The sequence below is a fragment of the Colletotrichum costaricense genome (genome assembly GCF_030867565.1).
Source record: "Colletotrichum costaricense strain IMI 309622 chromosome Unknown Scaffold_34.1, whole genome shotgun sequence".
In the NCBI taxonomy this organism is placed as follows: Eukaryota; Fungi; Ascomycota; class Sordariomycetes; order Glomerellales; family Glomerellaceae; genus Colletotrichum; species Colletotrichum costaricense.
In genome coordinates, this window is record NW_026848263.1 from 190,237 (window position 1) to 209,101 (window position 18,865).

An 18,865-nucleotide genomic window follows, 5' to 3' on the forward strand; every position below is an offset into this window, starting at 1 on the left:
GAGGGTTTACGGCTAATCGAATACCAAAAATGCTATTTGTGTGAGCTCAAATGGAGTCGATATTGAATCAAGTATTTATCGAAAAGCGCTTACCATCGCCTGTTGATGAGGTCTATCTGAGGTAAGATACCCAGGCAGGCTACCTTAACCTTTGGTGGGCTCGGTGAAGCTCGGTGAGAGATAAGATAACACTTCCACGTGACCGATCGCGAACTTCAATCCAAGCTTCGAAAGCTCAACTTTTGCGATTGCACGACCAGTGTCTCCCCGTTCCATACGTCACCACAGCCGCCAAAATGTCGATGTTCCGTGCAAAGAAGCTGGACCTGGGATGTTTCGTCAACATCCGGACGATTCGTGACCACACGAAGCGCCAGGTCTTTATGCAGAACGAGCCCGAGAGGTTAGCAACGCCGAAGTCCCTGCACCCCCTTCAAAACCGACGAATCCAATCGAATCTGAACTGACACGAAGCTCCTTAAACAGACAAGCTCTGCGATACATTATTCAGAACACGACTCTCCCGGGCCGTGTGCGCGCCGAGGCGCAGCTTCAGTTGGGTCAGATGCACTGCTACACCCGGCCGACGCAGATCAAGAACCGATGCATTTTGGGTGGCAAGGCCAGGGGTGTCTTCCGCGACTTTAAGATGACGAGGGTATGTCGAAAACGTGGCTTTTCATCGAAATTCAGTTTGAACCGCGTATGTTGACTAGAGAGTACAGTTCAACTTCCGTATGCAAGCGTACGAGGGTAACATTCCCGGTGTTAAGAAGGCTAGTTGGTAGACGAAGATGCGGCGGAGGACGATTATCAAAAATAAAAGCATGAAAATACTGTTGTAAGATACAACGAAAGGGGCTTATGGGCCTTTCAGACGGCATGCTACGCTCGCGAGCTTGCTCATAGATGGACGATTTAGGGATTGGCGTTTGGCTGCATGTTGGCACCCTAAAAAGCATATGTACAGATACACATACTGGCAAACAATGTACAACACATCACAGTTCACGTGTGGATCAGATCTGTTTGATAGCGGACGATTTTCTTTCTGTATTCCTCGCATTTATCTACCTAGGCAGGAAGTCTCACGAGTGCAGTTGCCTTCTCATTCAACAAGAGGCCCTGGATCTGGTTTCCATCGTTGGCTTTGGAGGTCCTTCCTGCTCACTGCTGTGTTTCGTTTTCATCTTATCATCTTTCCGGTCCCTCTCCTGCTCTCCCAGCGAGCTTCTCTCAGCCTCAGTCCCCGTCTCTTCAAAACTGATAATACAAAACCCCTTCTAAGCCATCTTTCCTTCTACACCCCAATACTCCCCTACCTCGTCTCCGTCTAGCCGCCACCATGTTCCGCCGCCGCTGGTCTGGTCTCCCCAAAGACCCTATCTTCTCATCTAACTTGAAGGATCTTGGGTTTGCAGCCTTTTCCGTTTCAAGCCGTGACCAGAGCTAACGTTTCCAGCTATTTCATCAACGACCAAGATGAGATCCGCAACATCAAGGAACCCGATTACTACTTCAAGTACTATCTCACCAAGAACGGCCGCGTCAATGATCGCCAGCGCTTCCATTTCAATGGTAAGTACCTATCATTGTTAGCCTTCATTGCGCCTTCTTCCTAACCTCACACAGAAGCGATCCGCGACATTGTCCATGGCCGTCTCGAAAAGGAAGGTTTGAAGAAGGTCCTTCTACCTCTCGGCGTCGAGCCAACCTCGCCCAACGTCTCCATCTTCACGAGTGCCAACTTGGCATCTGCCTCGCGCGTAATCGTGATCTTTGGCGAGCCCAGCCAGGATCTCGGCAACTTGGCCCTCCGTGTCGTCAACGGCCCCGGCGGCATCAACAAGGGCAGCATGGTCTCAGTCGTTCAGGAGATCAACCGCCAGAGAGCCTCGCCGTATGACGATGGTCCCCCCGGAATCATTATCGCCAACACGGGTGAGCTTTGGTGGTGGCCCGAAGGCAAAAAGGCTCTAAGCCCGACTTCCGCCATGGCCGTTCCCAGGAAGAGCATGGTTCACCACGGCCGCGCCAACAACCCAAGATACCATTCAATCCCGAATAACGAGACCCCCGAAGCCCACATTGCGTACGTTCTCAGCGAGGTCATCCCATCGCTTCTATCGCCAAACGCTCGCCTCGACATCATCGGCATAGGCCTCGGTGCCGACCACGCGACTAGAGTGTTGAACACACCCGAGACCTGGTCCGCTCTCGACCATCGCATCAACACCTTGTCCTTGCTGGGTAGCACAACCAGCGTCGATGAACTCTCTCACCAACCCTTCAAAGAGTTCCTCCCTCGCCGCGCTCGAGCGTACATCACAGATGAAGCGCCTGCACTTACACCCTTGGCACAACCCGGCGGCAATCCGAAAACGGCCTCCTTCACACAGCACGGCTGCACGGTCTACAGCTCCGGCGAAGTCTACCTCGTCGAGTGCATGCTCGTCACTAGCCACGTCCTCATGCTCGACTGGGTCCAAGAGGTCGCTCTCGCCGGCCCCGACTACCGCCACCCGGAGGTGGTCGCCGTGGACCCCCATGTGCCGACAGAGGAGGAGTGGGCGGCGGGAGGATTCGACGAGCAGTGGGAGAATATGCCCGAATTTGCGAAGCCGAGTATCGGATATGTCATGGCGCCTGAGGACCATGAGCATTGCCAGGTCCTGGAGGGTATTCAGAAGCTTGCGGTTGAGGAGAACGAGAAGCAGAGCGATGCTTGGGAGGAATCTTGAGGGATGATGATGGGCCGTCTCATAGACGGATAGGGGATGGTAGCATATGGGACAATATGCTCACTTGGGCACGATGATTATCATCAGGCCTCAGACATTTGATAGGAGAGCTGGCGTGAGGCAGTTAGTCGTGATCACAAAAGTTGGCAACTCACATTTGCTCTGCCATTCATGCTGAAAGCGCTGCCGTGGCTTGTGAATGGGTAAAGACAACAAATATGATGTACCTATATCCCGTAATCAGTGATGACTGATAATACTTCGCTGCCAACATCTGACAAACAAGACATCAAATGCGCAAATGGTATCATTGATATGAAGTTGCTGAAACAACATTACTGTACAAGTTTGCTCCTAGTCGCTGCGCCAACCTCGACCGAAATGTGCCCCTTCTTACACCTGAAGCAACGTAGCCAACCCAGCAACAGGCGGCTCAACCTGCACCAGCAGCTCCCTGGTCCGCCGTATCCTCTCCTTGACGACCTTCTCCTCCGCCGCCCACCTGCTCTCCTCGGTCTTGGTCTCCGTCCAGAACCCAAACGCGGATTTCGCCGGCGCGGCTTGATTTTTGGCCTCCTCTTCTCTGGCCAAGCTAGCCACCATGGCAGACCAGTTCTGCAGTCCCGTGCCGAGACACTCGCGGCACGTCTTGCGGGCCTCCTTGTCGCCGCCAATCGGGCCGAGCTTGCGCAGCTGCTCCTCGGCGAGGTCAACTGCGTCGCGCGTCCACGCGAGGCCCTCGTCGCGGTTCGCGGCCTGCTTCTTGGAAGAGGAATCCTTGGCGGCTGCCGCGGCGGCGTAGATGATTTCGCCAATGTAGAGGTTCAGCCCTGCCTCTTCACAGAGTTCCTTCGGGTGGCGCCAGGGAGGGCGGGTGCCGTCGTCCGGTGGCGCGGGGTACCTGGGTGCCTGTGCTAGGTTCCATATCCTCTGCCACAGCGTCGCGGGCGTCTCTGTGGGGCGTTCTTGACCCGGGAGAGGAACCTGGGGTAGGGCGCGGCGGGCGCGGAGGACGGAGATGAAGATGGGGAGGGCGGCATTGACGTCGTCGTTGCGCGCCTTGTGGAGGGCGATGGAGGTGAGGACGGTCAGCACGTTCTCGGACGGCAACGTCGTCTTCTTCTCGTTGATGGTGTAGGTGCGGAGATCGACGAGGGGAGGGTCGCTCGGGGCGGTTGCGGTGGCTAGAGTGAGCGCCCACTGGTACATGCGCTCGGCGGCGTCGGGCATCTGCTTGTAGTCGAGGAAGGAGGCGTAAGCGAGGGCGGCGTCCATCTTTTGTCGGTCGGTGAAGCCCTTTGTGGTGAGGATGCGGAGGTAGTGGTTCTCGGCGGGCTCGTAGGCAACTTCGCAGTCCTCTTCGCGGGGCGCGCTCTCCGCTCCAGGAGGAATGGGTTTCGGGTGCGGGTTGGAAGGGCCCAAGACGACGTCGGCGGGGAATATAATGTTCCTCGTCCGGTCCTTGACCCAGCCGTCGAGCTGCTCCGCCGCCTGCGCCATGAGCATCAGCACCTCGTAGTAGCCCCGCCTCCAGTTCTCGCTCTTGGCCGAGACGTCCTTGCCCGCGTTGCCGATGCCGTCGATGGATAGAGGTTCGTCGAGAAGCTCCCGGATCGCCGCGCCGTCGATATCCGGGTTCTCCAGCCGAGCCAGCGCGCCTCTGCATGTCACGATGACCTCGACCCAGTTCACGCTGTGGCCGGGTGTATCTCGGGCAGCATTCTTGGCGCCACGGATGCCCATGCGCGTCAGATAGGACCACTCGTGCGGCGTGGGGTATTCCTTCTCCAGTCCTTCCTGGTTCAGCAGGAAGACGATGCCGAGGATGCAGAGGGCGCCGCCCCAGATGGAGACATTATAGCGTAAGAAGAGACGGCCCTCGTAGCGCAGGAAGCGCTTCTTTTCTGTGGTGAAGTAGCGGGCCCGCGGCGCCGTGACGACGGGAATCGAGAGGAAGGGAAGCTGTGGCCTGCTGCGGGAGGTGAGGGATGTGTTGCTCGTAAAGGGCCGGGTGGTCTGGAGCCGGAAGAGCCTCTGGAGGAGGATTCGGCGGAGGGCTAGGCGCTGGCGCATCGTGGCTGCGGGCCAAGGAAACTTCAGATCGGGAGTGTTGTTGTGTTCATGTGGTTGTGAGGCTCGTTGGTTCCTGGCGGGTGTCCGTCGGTGGTTGTGTCGTAGTTGACTTCTCTGCGGTAGAATTAAACATTCGGGAAGCTCAGAGCTTGAAGTGACCAGGGAGCTTCCAGTCCGAAGTGGTCGATGCATCCAAGATTCGATGCCGAAGTGGGGCCACTCATGGCCGGTGCGGTCGGTGGTGTCGGTGGGCGAATGTTCCGCTGTCAGCTGGAATTGGAGATGCTGATTGGTCACTCACCTGCAGCAACTTTTTTTTTCTCCTTTGACCGGCGAAAGTGCAATAGAAGCCTGACTTGAAGGTAATGCTTAGACCCATCGCCAGTGACGTTGAGAGGGTCCTCCCGAAGCTCGTGTAAGACTGGCTTGACAGAAAGCCACTCAAGGCACTCCCTCTCCCTGTTGACGTGACACTTCACTAAGCTCATCATCTTGCATGATGGGTGTGCGAGATTGAAAATGTCTTCATTTTTCTCTAAAGCGGTGTCAAGTCCGCATGCGCAACTGGCGGCAACTGCAGTGTTGTCAGGCGCCACGGTAGCATGTTTCATCCTTGGCTACCAAGCATTCGAAAGAAAAGAACGAATTCAAGATCTCAAAAAGTCCATCCCCTCCTCTCCCGAGGAAGCTGCCAAGGTAACTGGACCGTTAACATCATAACATGAACCTCTAAACTAATCACATCTCACAGCTCACTCGGTATGGCGCCGCATCGCCCCCAGTAGACAAGGAGGATGCCCGCAACCAGGCCCTCGCCAGGAGAGCACAGGCCGGCGACTTTGACGAGGAACTCATTCTCGAACAACTCGCCCGCAACAGGGTCTTCCTGAAAGACGACGGCTTGCAAAAGCTCCGCAACGCCTTCGTCGTCGTCGTCGGCTGCGGCGGCGTTGGCTCCCACTGCACCGCCGCTCTCGCCCGCTCAGGCGTCTCCAAGATCCGCCTCATCGACTTCGACCAGGTCACCCTCAGCTCCCTCAACCGACACGCCGTCGCCACGTTGGCAGACGTCGGTATTCCCAAAGTCCAGTGCCTCTACCGCCGCCTCATCGCCATCGCCCCCTGGGCCAAGTACGAGCTCAAGAACCAAAAATTTGAAAAAATTGCCGCCGATGCGCTGCTTGCGCCCTGGGCCGAGGACGGACAGAAGCCGGACTACGTCGTCGACGCGATTGACAACATTGATACAAAGGTCGCTCTGCTCAAGTACTGCCACGATCACGGCATCCCCGTCATCTCCTCCATGGGAGCCGGGGCCAAGGGCGATCCTACGCGCGTTAACGTCGGCGATATCGGAGCCAGCACCGACGACGGACTTTCCAGAGCTACTCGCAGGAAGCTGAAGCTGCAGGGCGTGACGGGTGGTATTCCTGTCGTGTACTCGACTGAGGTCGCCGGCGAGGGCAAGGCTGCTCTCTTGCCGCTCGACGAAGAAGAGTTCAAGAAGGGCCAGGTTGGCGATCTCAGTGTTTTGCCGACTTTCAGAGTCCGCATTCTGCCCGTGCTTGGAACCATGCCCGCCGTCTTCGGATACATTGCCGCGAACCACGTCATTCTCAGCATTTCAGGTAAGAAAAACTCATGAAGCGAATACATCTGATCTCACAAGGCTAACAAAGCTTCTAGGATACCCCCTCGATTATGTCCCGGCTAAGAACCGCGACAAGCTCTACACAGACATTGTAGCATTCGTTCAAGGCTCCGAGACGAGGATCATCCACCACAGATTCGGTATCGAAGAGTCCAAGGGTCTCCGCATCCCAGTCTCCCTTGGCGACGCCGCCTTCTTGACCGAAGAGCTGTGGAAGGGACGCAGCGCCGTCACCGGTCTCATCAACAGACTCGTGCTGGTACGGTGGAGACGGCCCGAGGGCCAGACCAAGCTGCGCATTGGGGAGGGCGCCGAGGAGCAGAAGTGGTCCAACATTCGCTTCCGCGACTTGGTGTGTATGACTAGAGACGAGGCTCTCCGCCACGAGAAGGAGTACCTTAAGAAGGACGATACCAAGTTGGAGGACCTGTACGATGCGGACGTGATTACCCGGATAGAGGCTAGGTTGAAGGAAGCTATCGAGGTCGAGAAGGATAGACTTTGAGTAGAGAGTACGTGTTAGAACCATATCACGAGTGTATGATTGAAAAACATACGTCTAGCTTTTTCCTCGTTCAGATGACCCTCAAGCTTGTTCTCAATGTCGGCTCAAGAGATGCCAAGGTGTGGCTGGTGGTGCCATATAAATGTGGCTGTGCGAGATTAAAGTGGAGGGCGCCCAAAGCTCCCATCGTCGCGCAGCGCGCCTGACTGGACTTCATCAACCGCGACTTGCTTCTTCCACCTTCAACCAAAGACGCCTCCCGAATGCCACCTCTGCCACCATTGACACAAAAGATGGGCGCGGAATTTCCGAAGGCTTATTCTTAGCACAGTCTGTTGGATCCGGAGTTCCCGCTGTCAAACCCAGTGCCTTGAATAGATAGGTAAGCTCCCTGGGGCGGAACATGAGAATCGGGGCTTTTATGACTGACCTCATCCCAGCAGCTACTCTCCAGCCTCAGCTTCAACATGGCGCGGAAATGTATCTAACATTATCTCCTGACGGATTTCTCTCTGGGTCAAAGCAGCTACTTGCGCAAATTCTCGAGTGAGATTTGGCGAGACCCCCCTCCCAGGAGCGCGGCGGATATTTTTCCCCATGCTGTCTTTTTTTCGACAACGCCAAGTTGGTTTCCATCTTGTTCCCACCATGCTCTACCAGTATTTTTCGCCCATTTTCTCGTCCACCTAATGCACCTTCCTTACCCCCTTCCCTCACCCCGCCTGCATTGATGAAAGCTTTCACAAACGGTTACGGGACCATCGGGTTCTGCGGTTCTGCAACGGAACCCTCCACTCGATGACAAGACCAGCACCAAAGAACAGAGATCTGAGCAGGCACCCATCTGGGTTTCCCCAGCATGGGATGTTTTCGCTGCGTTTGCTGCAACAGCTGGCACCACGTTCTTCAAAATCTCGTGCCGCAATGACGACAATCTGCAGTTACCTAGAAGCTTTTCCTCCTTGTGCGTCACGGCTTGCCGTTTCTGCTTCGGAGAGTGCTCGTGACGGGACAAAATATAGTTTTCAATCGGAGCTGGCCGGTAAGTCGACAACAGCCTTTGACGGTCTACTCATTGCTATAGTTATGGAGAGCTAACGTCGATTGCAGATTTCGAGAACTGCCAGCCTAGCAGCCTACGCAGCAAACACGATATAGAATTGCCCGGTGATGACCATAGTCCAAATAAGCCAAAGTTGCAGACAGCACGATGGGTTTACAGCCCTCGGCCGTTGTCCGTGAGAACATGAGAGAGCTAATCTGAGGGCAAATTCATATCGTCGAGGTGAGTGGTGTTTCAGCATGTCGGGTGTGGATCTCAGGGCATCTCTCTCTGTTACCTGTAGGTTCGGGATGGTATTTTTTTAGGACGGAACGGGCTTGATTGACGCTCAATCGTGTCATCTCGAGATGGCGGGCTCCTCTTGTATCATCAGCCCAAGGTTAAGCAAATCCCTTGGTCAACTTGTAATATTCATCAATAAACAAATGGCCGACCGCCTCTACCTTGCCCTCGATACACTGTAAGGACTCAGGAAAGCTCCGAGGTGATCCTCATCGTACATCCAACTACCTAAAAGGCCAGGTTACTTGAGCACTTGTACTTCCGACAATAACAAAAAACAAAAGAGTTCACCCCCCCGGTGGCGAACGGGGGCTACATCTCTGGTGCTCATGCTGGGACTCGAACACGGGACCTCTCCAAGCCTTCACCGATTAGGCTGTTCGTGGACTTCAACCACTCCACCAACCAGCCAGTTTTGACCTGACCCCCAAGGGGGCGCCTGCTGGCTGGTGACAGGAACGGACTTGAGGGGGGGTATAAGGGGTTCTCACGGAAGGCACGGGAAGGTACGACCGTGAGGTGGTATATTCCAAAACGGGTGGGATGAACGTTCGGTGCACTCGCCATCCTCGCATCACGTGCACCTCGAAGCTAGCGGCTCGACGTCGAAAACTACAGCCATGTGCTCGCACGCTCGATGAATCAACAGGTCTGCCCGTCGTCCAGAGTAGCATCTGCCTGTACGCCATCTGTGATGAGCTGGAGTGTGCTGGCCCGGCCATGCTGACTGAGTCTGGGGAATATTAGCTAGCAGTCTATCGCCGGCGTCATCGCCACGGGCACACGCAGCAGCAGCCTTTTCCACGGCCTCATGTCCAAAGGACGAGTTCGCGCTGTGCATCACGCTGACAACTGGCCAGGCGGAAGTCTTGTTTGCCTGACGAAAGTCCACCCTGTTTCGTACTGCAATTCCTATCTCTCGGAACTCTAAAGATGCGCAAGTCATGTTACACGCCGTGCCTATCCTCAGTTTGTGGTGAATACCGACCGTTTGACGCAGAAGCCAATCATGCTACACAGCTGGGACCAAGGCGTTCGAATGGTCGACGAAGGAAGTGAGGGGCAGACCGCACTGGGCCAAGAATGTTGTCGAAAAGAGCGTGCGATTAGCTTCTAGAAGCGTGGCGTATGAGAAGAAATGAGGTTGTTTCGGAGAGATACGTTTGCCAGGCTGTGGTATCGTATAATGCTCGTTCGAGAGACCGTAACTTACGCTGGAGAACGTCGGTATTGAGAGAACCTCGGCATGGTGCGGCGGGCTGAGGGTCGATGGTACTACTGGGGGTTTGCAATGAAGAGAGCGTGGGGAAACCATCTCACCCTGCTTCACGGTCGCAGGATAGAACTCAGTGATGTACTGATGAACGCAATCTAACCGCTCACAAAACCAGTAAGTGGTGGTGTATTTAAGTCCTAGAACACGACATGTTCTAGATATTGAGAAAATGGTTAAATGAATGACCCTAGTCCATTAGTGATGCGACGATGTCATTGAGAGCCATGAGTTGACAAACAAACAAATGCACGATGCATATAATCGGATAAATGAAACCGCGGTATTGCATTGATACAACGAGGAATATGTACATCGCGTCATCTCTGTACCCAAGAGGCACAGGTCGAGATCAACGGTCAACAAACGGTTGGTTACACGAGTGAACTGGGCCCCGATAAGACGCATTTCCCTAATCGGGGCGAATACGGCTCGCGCAAGCACGAAATCCTTCGTATAAGTCTACCTATGGGCTATGATTGGACAATCCATGTTGTCTCGAAACCCCAACGCGCAGCACTCCTTTCCCTTGCCCAGGCAGTCAGCATTGGCTTCGACCTCAAACAGGAAGCTGGATAAGCAATCTTGTTGCCTTCGAAATGGACTGTTACACAGCTCGCTTCATTTATATAAGAATCATTCAGACCTCTCACGAGCTCGCAATGGGATAGCTTGCTAGGCTCGCCGTTGTTCCACCTTGAATTGTGGCCGACAACTCAGTATCGCTCGAAAGGAATCGAATTGTCTTGACGGTCATTACCATCTCGCAATGAGCGGAGGCGACGATTACTTCGGCCCGCAGGTGCGCGGCTACTTTGACTTTACCGTCTTATTCGAGCAGAGCATACTCTCCATCCTACCGTCCGCTCTCTTCATCCTCCTCGTCCCAGTCCGAATCTCATCACTTTTACGCAATGGAATCCGCGTCCGCTCAGGGAAACTTCTATGGCTGAAGCTGGTACTGATCATTCACCCTTGTTGGCCCAACTCTGAAGCAAGAATACTAATGGGATCCCAGTCAGCCGTAACCGCATTTCTCTGCCTTCAAATAGCCCTCATCACACTATGGTCTCTCCCAACCGCCCCAAAAACAAAAACCTCAGTAGCAGAAAGCTCAATCGCCCTCATCGAGGCCATCGCAATAGGAGTCCTGTCCTACACAGAACACAAACGCTCTGTCAGGCCGTCCCTGCTTCTCGGCGGGTACCTCGTCCTGACCATCATCCTCGACACCGCGCACGCCAGAACGCTGTGGATCCGGGACGGTCTCACGCCGATCGCATGCGTTTTCACGGCCTCACTCGCTGTCAAGGCCGTCATGCTCGCGTTGGAGGAGACGCCGAAGCGCGCGTACCTGCCGGACAGCGAGAAGGATGTCGCGGTGGAGTGCACCACCGGCGTCGTGAGCAGGAGTCTATTCTGGTGGTTGAACGGCTTGTTCTTCCAGGGTTTCAGACTTCTCATTGGGTTGGAGGATCTGGGGCCGATTGATCCCAAGTTTGACTCGACGGTTTTGCTTGGTAGACTTGACCGGGTGTGGTCCAGGGGTAAGTCTGACACCTGTCTCTCTGCAGTCCAAGGAAGGGGAGAAGGGAAGAAACTCAAGCTGATCACAGAGCACCTAGCGGCGAAAAATAGCAAATGGAGCCTCATCAGAAGCGTGTTTTGGGCATACAGAACCACCTTTCTCGCAGCGGTCCTTCCCCGATTACTCTTTGCGGGCTTCATCTTCTCTCAGCCCTTCCTCGTCAACCAGATTGTAAACTTTGTCGGGAGCCCTCGGACGGAAGACTCACAAAACGTTGCCGGGGGTCTCGTCGGCGCAACGGCGTTGATATACTGTGGAATTGCTGTAAGTTCTCCCCGCGCCCGTAAGATACTGCCATCTCGGCACCCAGCTAATAAGACGCTTTACCAGGTCTCAAGATGCTGGTACCAGCATATGACCTTCCAGCTTGTGACGCTCTTCCGCGGCGGTCTCGTCTCCCTCATCTTCAAGAAGACGCTCAGCCTCGATGCTTCCATGATCAATGACTTGGCGCCCGTGACGCTCATGAGCGTTGACATTGAGGCTATTGCTGCGTCCATGACCTTTATTCACGACGTCTGGGCGGCGGCCATTGAACTCCCGGTCGGGGTGTATCTGCTTTACCGACAGGTCGGCCCTCCTTGTTTTCTCCTCCTTGTTCCAGGCTTGGGTAAGTAGTCGTATCTTGTCTTTCTTGCACCTTATTCTGTTTCTTCCAAAGATGCCATAGACATACTAATACACATGTTAGTCTGCACTGCTGTCACGAGCAAACTCTCCACCCTCATGGCTCCGGCACGTGTGGCATGGAACCAAGGCGTGCAGAAGCGTGTCTCCATCACCTCGTCCATGCTCACGCAGATCAAGGGCATCAAGATGATGGGTCTGACGGACCACTTCTCCGATATCATCCAGAAGCTACGCGTCTCGGAGCTGAAGCTCTCCACCAAGTTCAGAATCCTCGTCACCGTTCTGAGTATCATCGGTAGATCCTCCCCCTCCCACTGACATCGCTTTCTTACCAAGAGAAAACACTGACACAAAGCGTCCCTTCCCAGGCGGAGTTGCACAGCAATTCACTCCAATCGTTATCATCGCCGCCGCCGTCTTCTGGACAAGAGCGGAGCAAGGGCTCACCATCGCCGAGGCGTTTACAGCTCTGTCCATCATCGTTCTGGTATCGCAGCCCCTCATGAAGCTCATCTCGTCCATTATGCAGCTCATGGGTGCCATTGGCTGCTTCACGCGCATTCAAGACTTCCTCCTCTTGGATGAGATTGTCGACCAGCGGCAGATCATCACGGGCTCTTCCAAGGTTTCTCAGGACTCTGACCGCGCGCTGCCTAGTAGTATGCGCGGCGGCTCCGATTTGCAGCCTCTAACTCCGCAAGCTATCCAGCTGGCCAATGATAATGAAATTGAGCTTGTGTCTTTGAGGAGGACGGATCGATCCTCCGTCGCCTCGGGCGATACCAACAAGCCCGTGGTCATTATGGAAGATGCGACGCTAGTTCTGAAAGACGGCACCGAGATGATGAAGAATGTGTCTCTCACCCTTCGACAAGCTACCATATCAATGCTCGTCGGACGTGTAGGTTGCGGAAAGTCATCGCTGCTGAAAGCCATACTAGGAGAAACCGGCATCTCGACCGGGAGCATCACGCTTCACACCTTGTCCGTCGCCTTTTGCGACCAGTCCGCCTGGCTGCGCAACGTTTCCATCAAGGACAACGTCATCGGCCAGGCACCTTTCGGCCAAGCCTGGTTCTCTGCCGTTGTGCACGCCTGCACGCTAGACGAAGACATTGCGCTGTTCTCCGAGGCCGAGGATACCATTGTCGGCACTGGTGGCGTAGCTCTGAGCGGCGGTCAGAAGCAGAGAGTGGTGAGTTTTGACTACTTACCGACAGGAGCGGTATCATTGTAATCGCACCGATTAACTCACGCGAAAATGTAACAGGCTTTGGCTCGCGCCGTCTACTCTCGCAGGAAGCTCCTTCTTCTAGACGACGTCTTCAGCGGCCTCGATAATTCAACGTCCAAAGCTGTCTTCCGGCGTCTTCTAGGCCCGGATGGGCTTCTACGTCAAGCGGGCATGACGGTGTTGCTCGCAACGAACCATGGTAAGTCTGTTTTACCACGTAATAGCCCAGCGCCCAAGGTGTGACTGACAAGCCCACAGTCAACTTCCTCCGCTCGGCCGACTATATCACCATGATTCAAGATGGTACCATTCTCCATAACCAAGTCTCTTTCGACTCTCTTCCGCGCTCCGCATGGGGTCATCTCGTTGAGGAAGAGACCAAAGGCAAAGACCCCGCAGAGGACGATGAATCAACCGAGGATCCGGTCAAAGGCTCGAAGCCTACTAGAACAGATCGACCCGTCGCCGTCGCTCCCAGAGGCACAGAGGCCGAGCTGACGAGGCAGACGGGTGACACCGAGTGCTACCGGATGTACCTCAACTCAATCGGGTGGCCCATCTTAATTGTGTTTCTCATCCTGAATATCTTGTTTGTTGCTTTCACCAAGATGCCTCGTGAGTGTCCCTGCTTTTTTTTCACACTTTGTTCTATACGAAAGGAGCTGCATTGCTAACCCGGGTTGGTAGAAATTTGGTTGCGAATTTGGACTGAACACGGCACGAACGACCGGCCGGCTATGCATTTTGGTATCTATGTCATGTTTGGTCTCCTCTGCATCGTTCTCAACGGCGCATCACTAGGGTGAGCCTCCCGACTACATCTCATACAACAATTTCATCTTACTGACTATTCAAGTTTTTGGATGCTCCTCGCCATCCCTCGATCAGCGAACCACCTCCATCAAACTCTTCTCCAAGCAGCTCTTGCGTAAGACCATCCCCATCCCACCCCTGAACCCCTGACCAGCCTCATTCGCATCATTTGTCTCGTCAATGACTAACCCACCTCAAGCGCACCACTCTACTTCTTCACAACAACAGACAGCGGCGTAACCCTCAACCGCTTCAGCCAAGACATTGCCCTCATAGACCACCGCCTCCCCGTTTCCGCCTGGACCGCAATGTACAGCTTTCTCACCGTCCTCGCCGAGACCGCCATCATCGCCACGGGAAGCTCCTACATCGCCGCGCTTATCCCCCCGTCCTTCCTCGCGCTCTATCTCTTGCAAAAGTATTACCTTCGCACCTCCCGCCAGCTCCGCCACATCGACCTCGAAGCAAAATCCCCGCTCTTCACCCACTTCTCCGAGGTCCTGGTCGGGTTACCCACCATCCGCGCCTTCGCCTGGTCCCCCGCCATGCTCCGCGAGAACCACGCGCTGCTCGACGCCTCGCAGCGGCCGTATTACCTCTTCTTCTGCGTCCAGCGGTGGCTCAACGTCGTTCTGGACCTGTTTATCGCGGGCATGGCCGTCGTTCTCGTGGCGTTTGCGCTGTACTTTACGAACGCCACGACGATGGGCGCCATCGGCCTCGCCATGGTGAATATCATCAACTTTAATCAGACGCTGAGCGACTTCATCGAGATGTGGACCATGTTGGAGACGAGCCTTGGTGCGATCGCGAGGTTGAAGTATTTTGTGCGGTATACTCCGCGCGAGGACCGTGATGGCGAGACGGATGAGATGCCGCCGGCGTGGCCGGGGGGCGGAAAGATTGAGATTGAGAACGTGACGGCTGCTTATAGGCAAGTGTTGCATCGTGAGCCCTGTACGGAAGCTTAAAGCGAGCTAACATCCGATCCAGCGACGAAACTGAACCAGTCATCAGGAATGTATCCCTGACAATACAACCGGGTCAGAAGGTTGGTATATGCGGTCGCTCCGGCTCCGGTAAATCCTCCCTCCTCCTCACACTCCTCCGCCTGCTGGATCTCAAGTCTGAAGAAGAAGGAGGAGGAGACCTCAAAATCGCCTCCCATTCCCTCCTAACCCTCCCCCGCTCCACCATCCGCACATCCCTCACCACACTCCCACAAGATCCCGTCCTCCTACCAGGCTCCGTCCGCGAGAACCTCGATCCCGGAGGCCACACCCCCGACGCGGATCTGATTTCCGCCCTGCGCAAGATGAAGGTCTGGGAACCCATCGAAGCGCGGGGTGGTCTCGACGCAGAAATGTCCGCGACGGGGCTGAGCGCGGGACAGGGGCAGCTATTCTGCCTCGCGAGGGCGTTGTTGAGGATGCCGTCGCGGGGAGGAGGTATTGTGTTGCTTGACGAGGCGACGAGCAACGTTGATCATGCTACTGATGAGGAGGTTAGAAAGGTGCTGGGGAAGGAGTTTGAGGAGGCGGGCGTTACTGTTGTTGAGGTCGCGCATCGGTTGGAGGCTATTGCTGGGTATGATGTCGTCGTTGTGATGCATGAGGGCCGGGTGGTAGAGGTTGGTAAGCCAAAGGAGTTGTTGGGTCGAGCATCGCGGTTTAGGAAACTTTGGGATAGTCGGGGGGCTTGAGAGTGGTGGAAGTATTTATTTCATTAGGTATTTACCCTCATGGGCGAACCTCAGTATAGAAGCATGGGAGTTCCAGAATGGTCTCAAACAATGTAAAGATGTCAAAATTTGCACTGACAGATCTAAGCCCCTTCTAGTGTTCTTCAAAGGCATGTGAGTTATTAGCCTTGTCAACTAGCACAAATCTTGAAATTGAAAAAAACAAAAAAGCAACAACCCTTCAAAGTTGGCACCTCCTCGAGAGCTAAGTACGGAATTGTTGCAAGGTGCTCAAGCAGGGGGAAAATGTCCAATCTTGTGAGACTCGACATATGCGTTCCCCTCACCCCCTTTCAACTTATAGATTACGACGGTGAAATATGACACAAACTCGAGTTGTTGACTGACAGTAAAATAATCTGCGTATGAGGATACAAGGGACTCTATAACATGCACAGAAAGCGCCATACCCGACCCGGGCCCAGAAATCGTCAACAGCTGGCTCAACTCAGACGACCGCTGCTACCCTGGTAAGAAACAATAACACATCTCACTAGAAGAGAAGAAGATCTGCAGCACAGAACGCTCGTCCCTTCATAATCAACTGCTTTTCCAATGTGGTCAGAGCAATGAGAGCAATGGGAAAAGGTATTGGGCAGGTCCATCGGCTTTTCGTTTTCGTTACTTCTGTGGGAGGACTTGCATACTAACTTGCATCGCGGTATGAGCACAACCACGCTTAGGCGTAAAGCTCGGCCATGGATCTCCTCGACATGGAATCTCATATCAATACTTTGACAATTGACTTTCAGATGATTGGTTAGAGGGGGAGGCCATTCTCGTGATGACGATTTCTAATCAAGCCAATCTTCATGTCTCGGGTGATAGGAATCGTCGGCGGCCTAGCGTAGAGAGCGCCGAGGAGAATTTTCAACAGAAAACATCTTATTATCAAATACAAACCCACGTGTGCATGGTTGAGTTCAGCGTTTTCCGTCTGAATATGGATCAGGTAGAGTTCCTTTCTCCCAGTCTACCACAGGCAGAGGGCACCGAGGGCGCGGTACCTGATGCTAAACAGCAACACCACGAAAGGTAGAAAAAGTAAAAGAAAATAGCGCACCAACATTGCGTGCTAATTCCCTCTCGCTGTCCTATTTCCTTTCTACTGTCCCTCGCCTGACGTTGTACCTATGCCACGGAGACGGAGATGTCGCCGACAAAAGGGGACAATCAACAAGAGGCAGAGGGGGGGCACCGGGGTACTCCAGTCTCCTGTTACAACGAATGACCTCACGAGCAATATTCAAGGTCGGATCGGCTCCAGCGGGGAAAGAGACAAGAGCAATGGCAGGTGCCAAGGCATCAATGGGTCGTAAGAACGGGCGAATAATGCGCCTCGTTGCCCAACATGTGTGCCCAAAGTAGTTCGCAGTTGCGATCGAGAGTTGCCTCATTTCAAAAGGGGGGCTTTTGAAACCAGAGAGTGCGTGTGCCAGGCCCCTGGCTAAGCGCCCAGCCTGTACCGTCGAAGGTGCCCTTTAGGCCAAAAGTGTATTATGAACTCATAGCGAAAATTTGCTATACTTTTTTGATACATTTGAATTTGGTAAATGACGATATTTGTCCAGTAGGTGGGTAGATATCTGTCGCGCTCAGGACAGGAATTCATAGACTAAGTAAAGAAACGTAACTCATAACCTCGAGAAATAACTCGAATATGCCAACAAGATCCATGTACCTGGATCATGTACAATGCCGCGAGGCTTAGCTTTGGTTTTCCGTACACAGTAGAAGAGATGGGTATTTTGAGCTCGAGAAGATTGCGCAACGCCTCCCGATAGCAGCCAAACAGGCATTCGTGAAGCACCGAGATAGCCCCCGCTGTTTTAATAAGAGAGAAATCGAAGAAATCAAACGCCTTGAAATAAGACCACCGAGCCGTGAGGCTTTTCCATCTTGTTCAGCCGCGAGGCTCTCCGTCTTGGGACCGCCATTGGCCGTTAGTTCGCACGACCGGATAATATAGAGCTGCTCTTCGTCATGGCTCGTAAATTCAATCCCGCGGTGCTGTATGTTCCCGCCGGGGTAAAACGTTATCGAGCCAATCTCTGAGCCTTATGAGATCCTGTGGCGGTCGTGTGACCGATATGTTCTACTCCACCACAATTTTGAGATGCGCTCCTGTTGCCATCCTTCAACATTTTGTTCATATACGCTTGATCTGGTATTTTTTTCAGCCAAGCATTGAAGCTCCCGAGGCGCAATTTCCTTCGTTGCGCGTACGCGGAATGATTTAGTGTCGGTGTCGACGAGAACTCTCGTGTCCGTGCCGGTGGCTATGCGAGTGACCATGCCTGTGAGAGTGGTGGCCTTCTCTGTGCCGGGAGGATGAGCCACTCCGTTCCAGTTCACGCTCCATCTCTTCGACTCGTGATCTGTACCCCCGTACAATCTCTTTGATATGCCTTATTCGATCAAAGTCGAGTTCCAACTCGTCAAGTTGCCGGAGAAGCTCGTGATACCGCTGGATCTCGGCGTCAGCACCCTCGATCAGGTTGCCAGCTCGGTCAAATTGGGCCATGGTAAACATTTGGCTTTGTTCGCTAAGGTAAATGATCTGTTGTTCGATCTGGTTCATGACCCGGTCAAAGTACCGTCCTAGAGCTGCCAATGAGGTGCTGTCCAGCAGCAGCAGTCCTTGGCTTGACGCGCGACTTGCTGCTCGCGACGAATTCGAGCCGCCTCCGCCTGTCCCCTGGCCCAATGCCGCTTGTCCTTGACGCAGTAGCTGTATCTCTTCATAGCTCAACCCTAATTGCGTGTCCGGCACTGCATTGGCTTGGGTGGTCGACATGGCTCGGTGCAGCGCACCGTGCGCAGCTGTGTGAGAGCAAGACTTGCGGTTGTGATTGAGATCGTTGCGCGTTGGGATTGTCTATGTTCGATGATGGATGATAGCCGTGCGGCACTACGGCGGCGGCGACGAGATTCGGGGTATTGTCCCTGTCGGAGGTGGGGTTCGAGGGAGAGGAGGGGTTTGACGACAGTCGGGGGCGAAGGCGAGAGGTGCAGCTGCGGATGCGAGCGCGACGAATAGCATGGGCTGTGGCTCGGAGCCGGCAAGTAATGTAGCCTTTGTTTGGGCGATGGTAACGCGCGCAAAGTCATGATATCGTAGAGCCAACGGAGATCATTGCTGGTAGATCGGGCTGCGAGCTCGGCGCGCGGGCGAATTGAGTTCAGACTGGCCCAAAGACTATTATGATAAGTGTGGCTTCGATGATGTCGAATGGGTAGACTGTATCGTCGTAATGTTCGAAAGCATGGG

The 18,865-nt window shown here is 54.2% G+C and overlaps 5 protein-coding genes across 5 annotated transcripts; 3 read left to right on the forward strand and 2 right to left on the reverse strand.

The window, feature by feature from the left end:
- Positions 1–296: 296 nt before the first annotated feature.
- On the forward strand, positions 297–2,741 carry CCOS01_16869 (Arb2 domain-containing protein; the record flags this gene model as incomplete). The annotated part of the gene is made up of 5 exons (XM_060465004.1): positions 297–403; positions 487–658; positions 726–784; positions 1,463–1,578; positions 1,633–2,741. The coding sequence occupies 5 exons, from the start codon at positions 297–299 to the stop codon at positions 2,739–2,741; spliced, it is 1,563 nt and encodes a 520-aa protein (XP_060304492.1).
- A 393-nt stretch (positions 2,742–3,134) lies between these two features.
- On the reverse strand, positions 3,135–4,814 carry CCOS01_16870 (uncharacterized protein; the record flags this gene model as incomplete). Its single annotated transcript, XM_060465005.1, has 1 exon — positions 3,135–4,814. The coding sequence occupies one exon, from the start codon at positions 4,812–4,814 to the stop codon at positions 3,135–3,137; it is 1,680 nt and encodes a 559-aa protein (XP_060304493.1).
- Positions 4,815–5,333: 519 nt separating this feature from the next.
- CCOS01_16871 (ThiF family protein) lies at positions 5,334–6,970 on the forward strand (the record flags this gene model as incomplete). The annotated part of the gene is made up of 3 exons (XM_060465006.1): positions 5,334–5,510; positions 5,566–6,442; positions 6,501–6,970. The coding sequence occupies 3 exons, from the start codon at positions 5,334–5,336 to the stop codon at positions 6,968–6,970; spliced, it is 1,524 nt and encodes a 507-aa protein (XP_060304494.1).
- A 3,387-nt stretch (positions 6,971–10,357) lies between these two features.
- CCOS01_16872 (uncharacterized protein) lies at positions 10,358–15,555 on the forward strand (the record flags this gene model as incomplete). Its single annotated transcript, XM_060465007.1, has 12 exons — positions 10,358–10,546; positions 10,607–11,135; positions 11,214–11,440; positions 11,507–11,786; positions 11,868–12,101; positions 12,175–13,001; positions 13,077–13,239; positions 13,299–13,655; positions 13,728–13,842; positions 13,897–13,968; positions 14,053–14,793; positions 14,847–15,555. The coding sequence occupies 12 exons, from the start codon at positions 10,358–10,360 to the stop codon at positions 15,553–15,555; spliced, it is 4,443 nt and encodes a 1,480-aa protein (XP_060304495.1).
- A 2,275-nt stretch (positions 15,556–17,830) lies between these two features.
- Positions 17,831–18,637, reverse strand: CCOS01_16873 (uncharacterized protein; the record flags this gene model as incomplete). Its single annotated transcript, XM_060465008.1, has 2 exons — positions 17,831–18,417; positions 18,580–18,637. 2 exons carry the CDS (start codon positions 18,635–18,637, stop codon positions 17,831–17,833), a joined length of 645 nt encoding a protein of 214 aa, XP_060304496.1.
- Between the last annotated feature and the right edge of the window lie 228 nt (positions 18,638–18,865).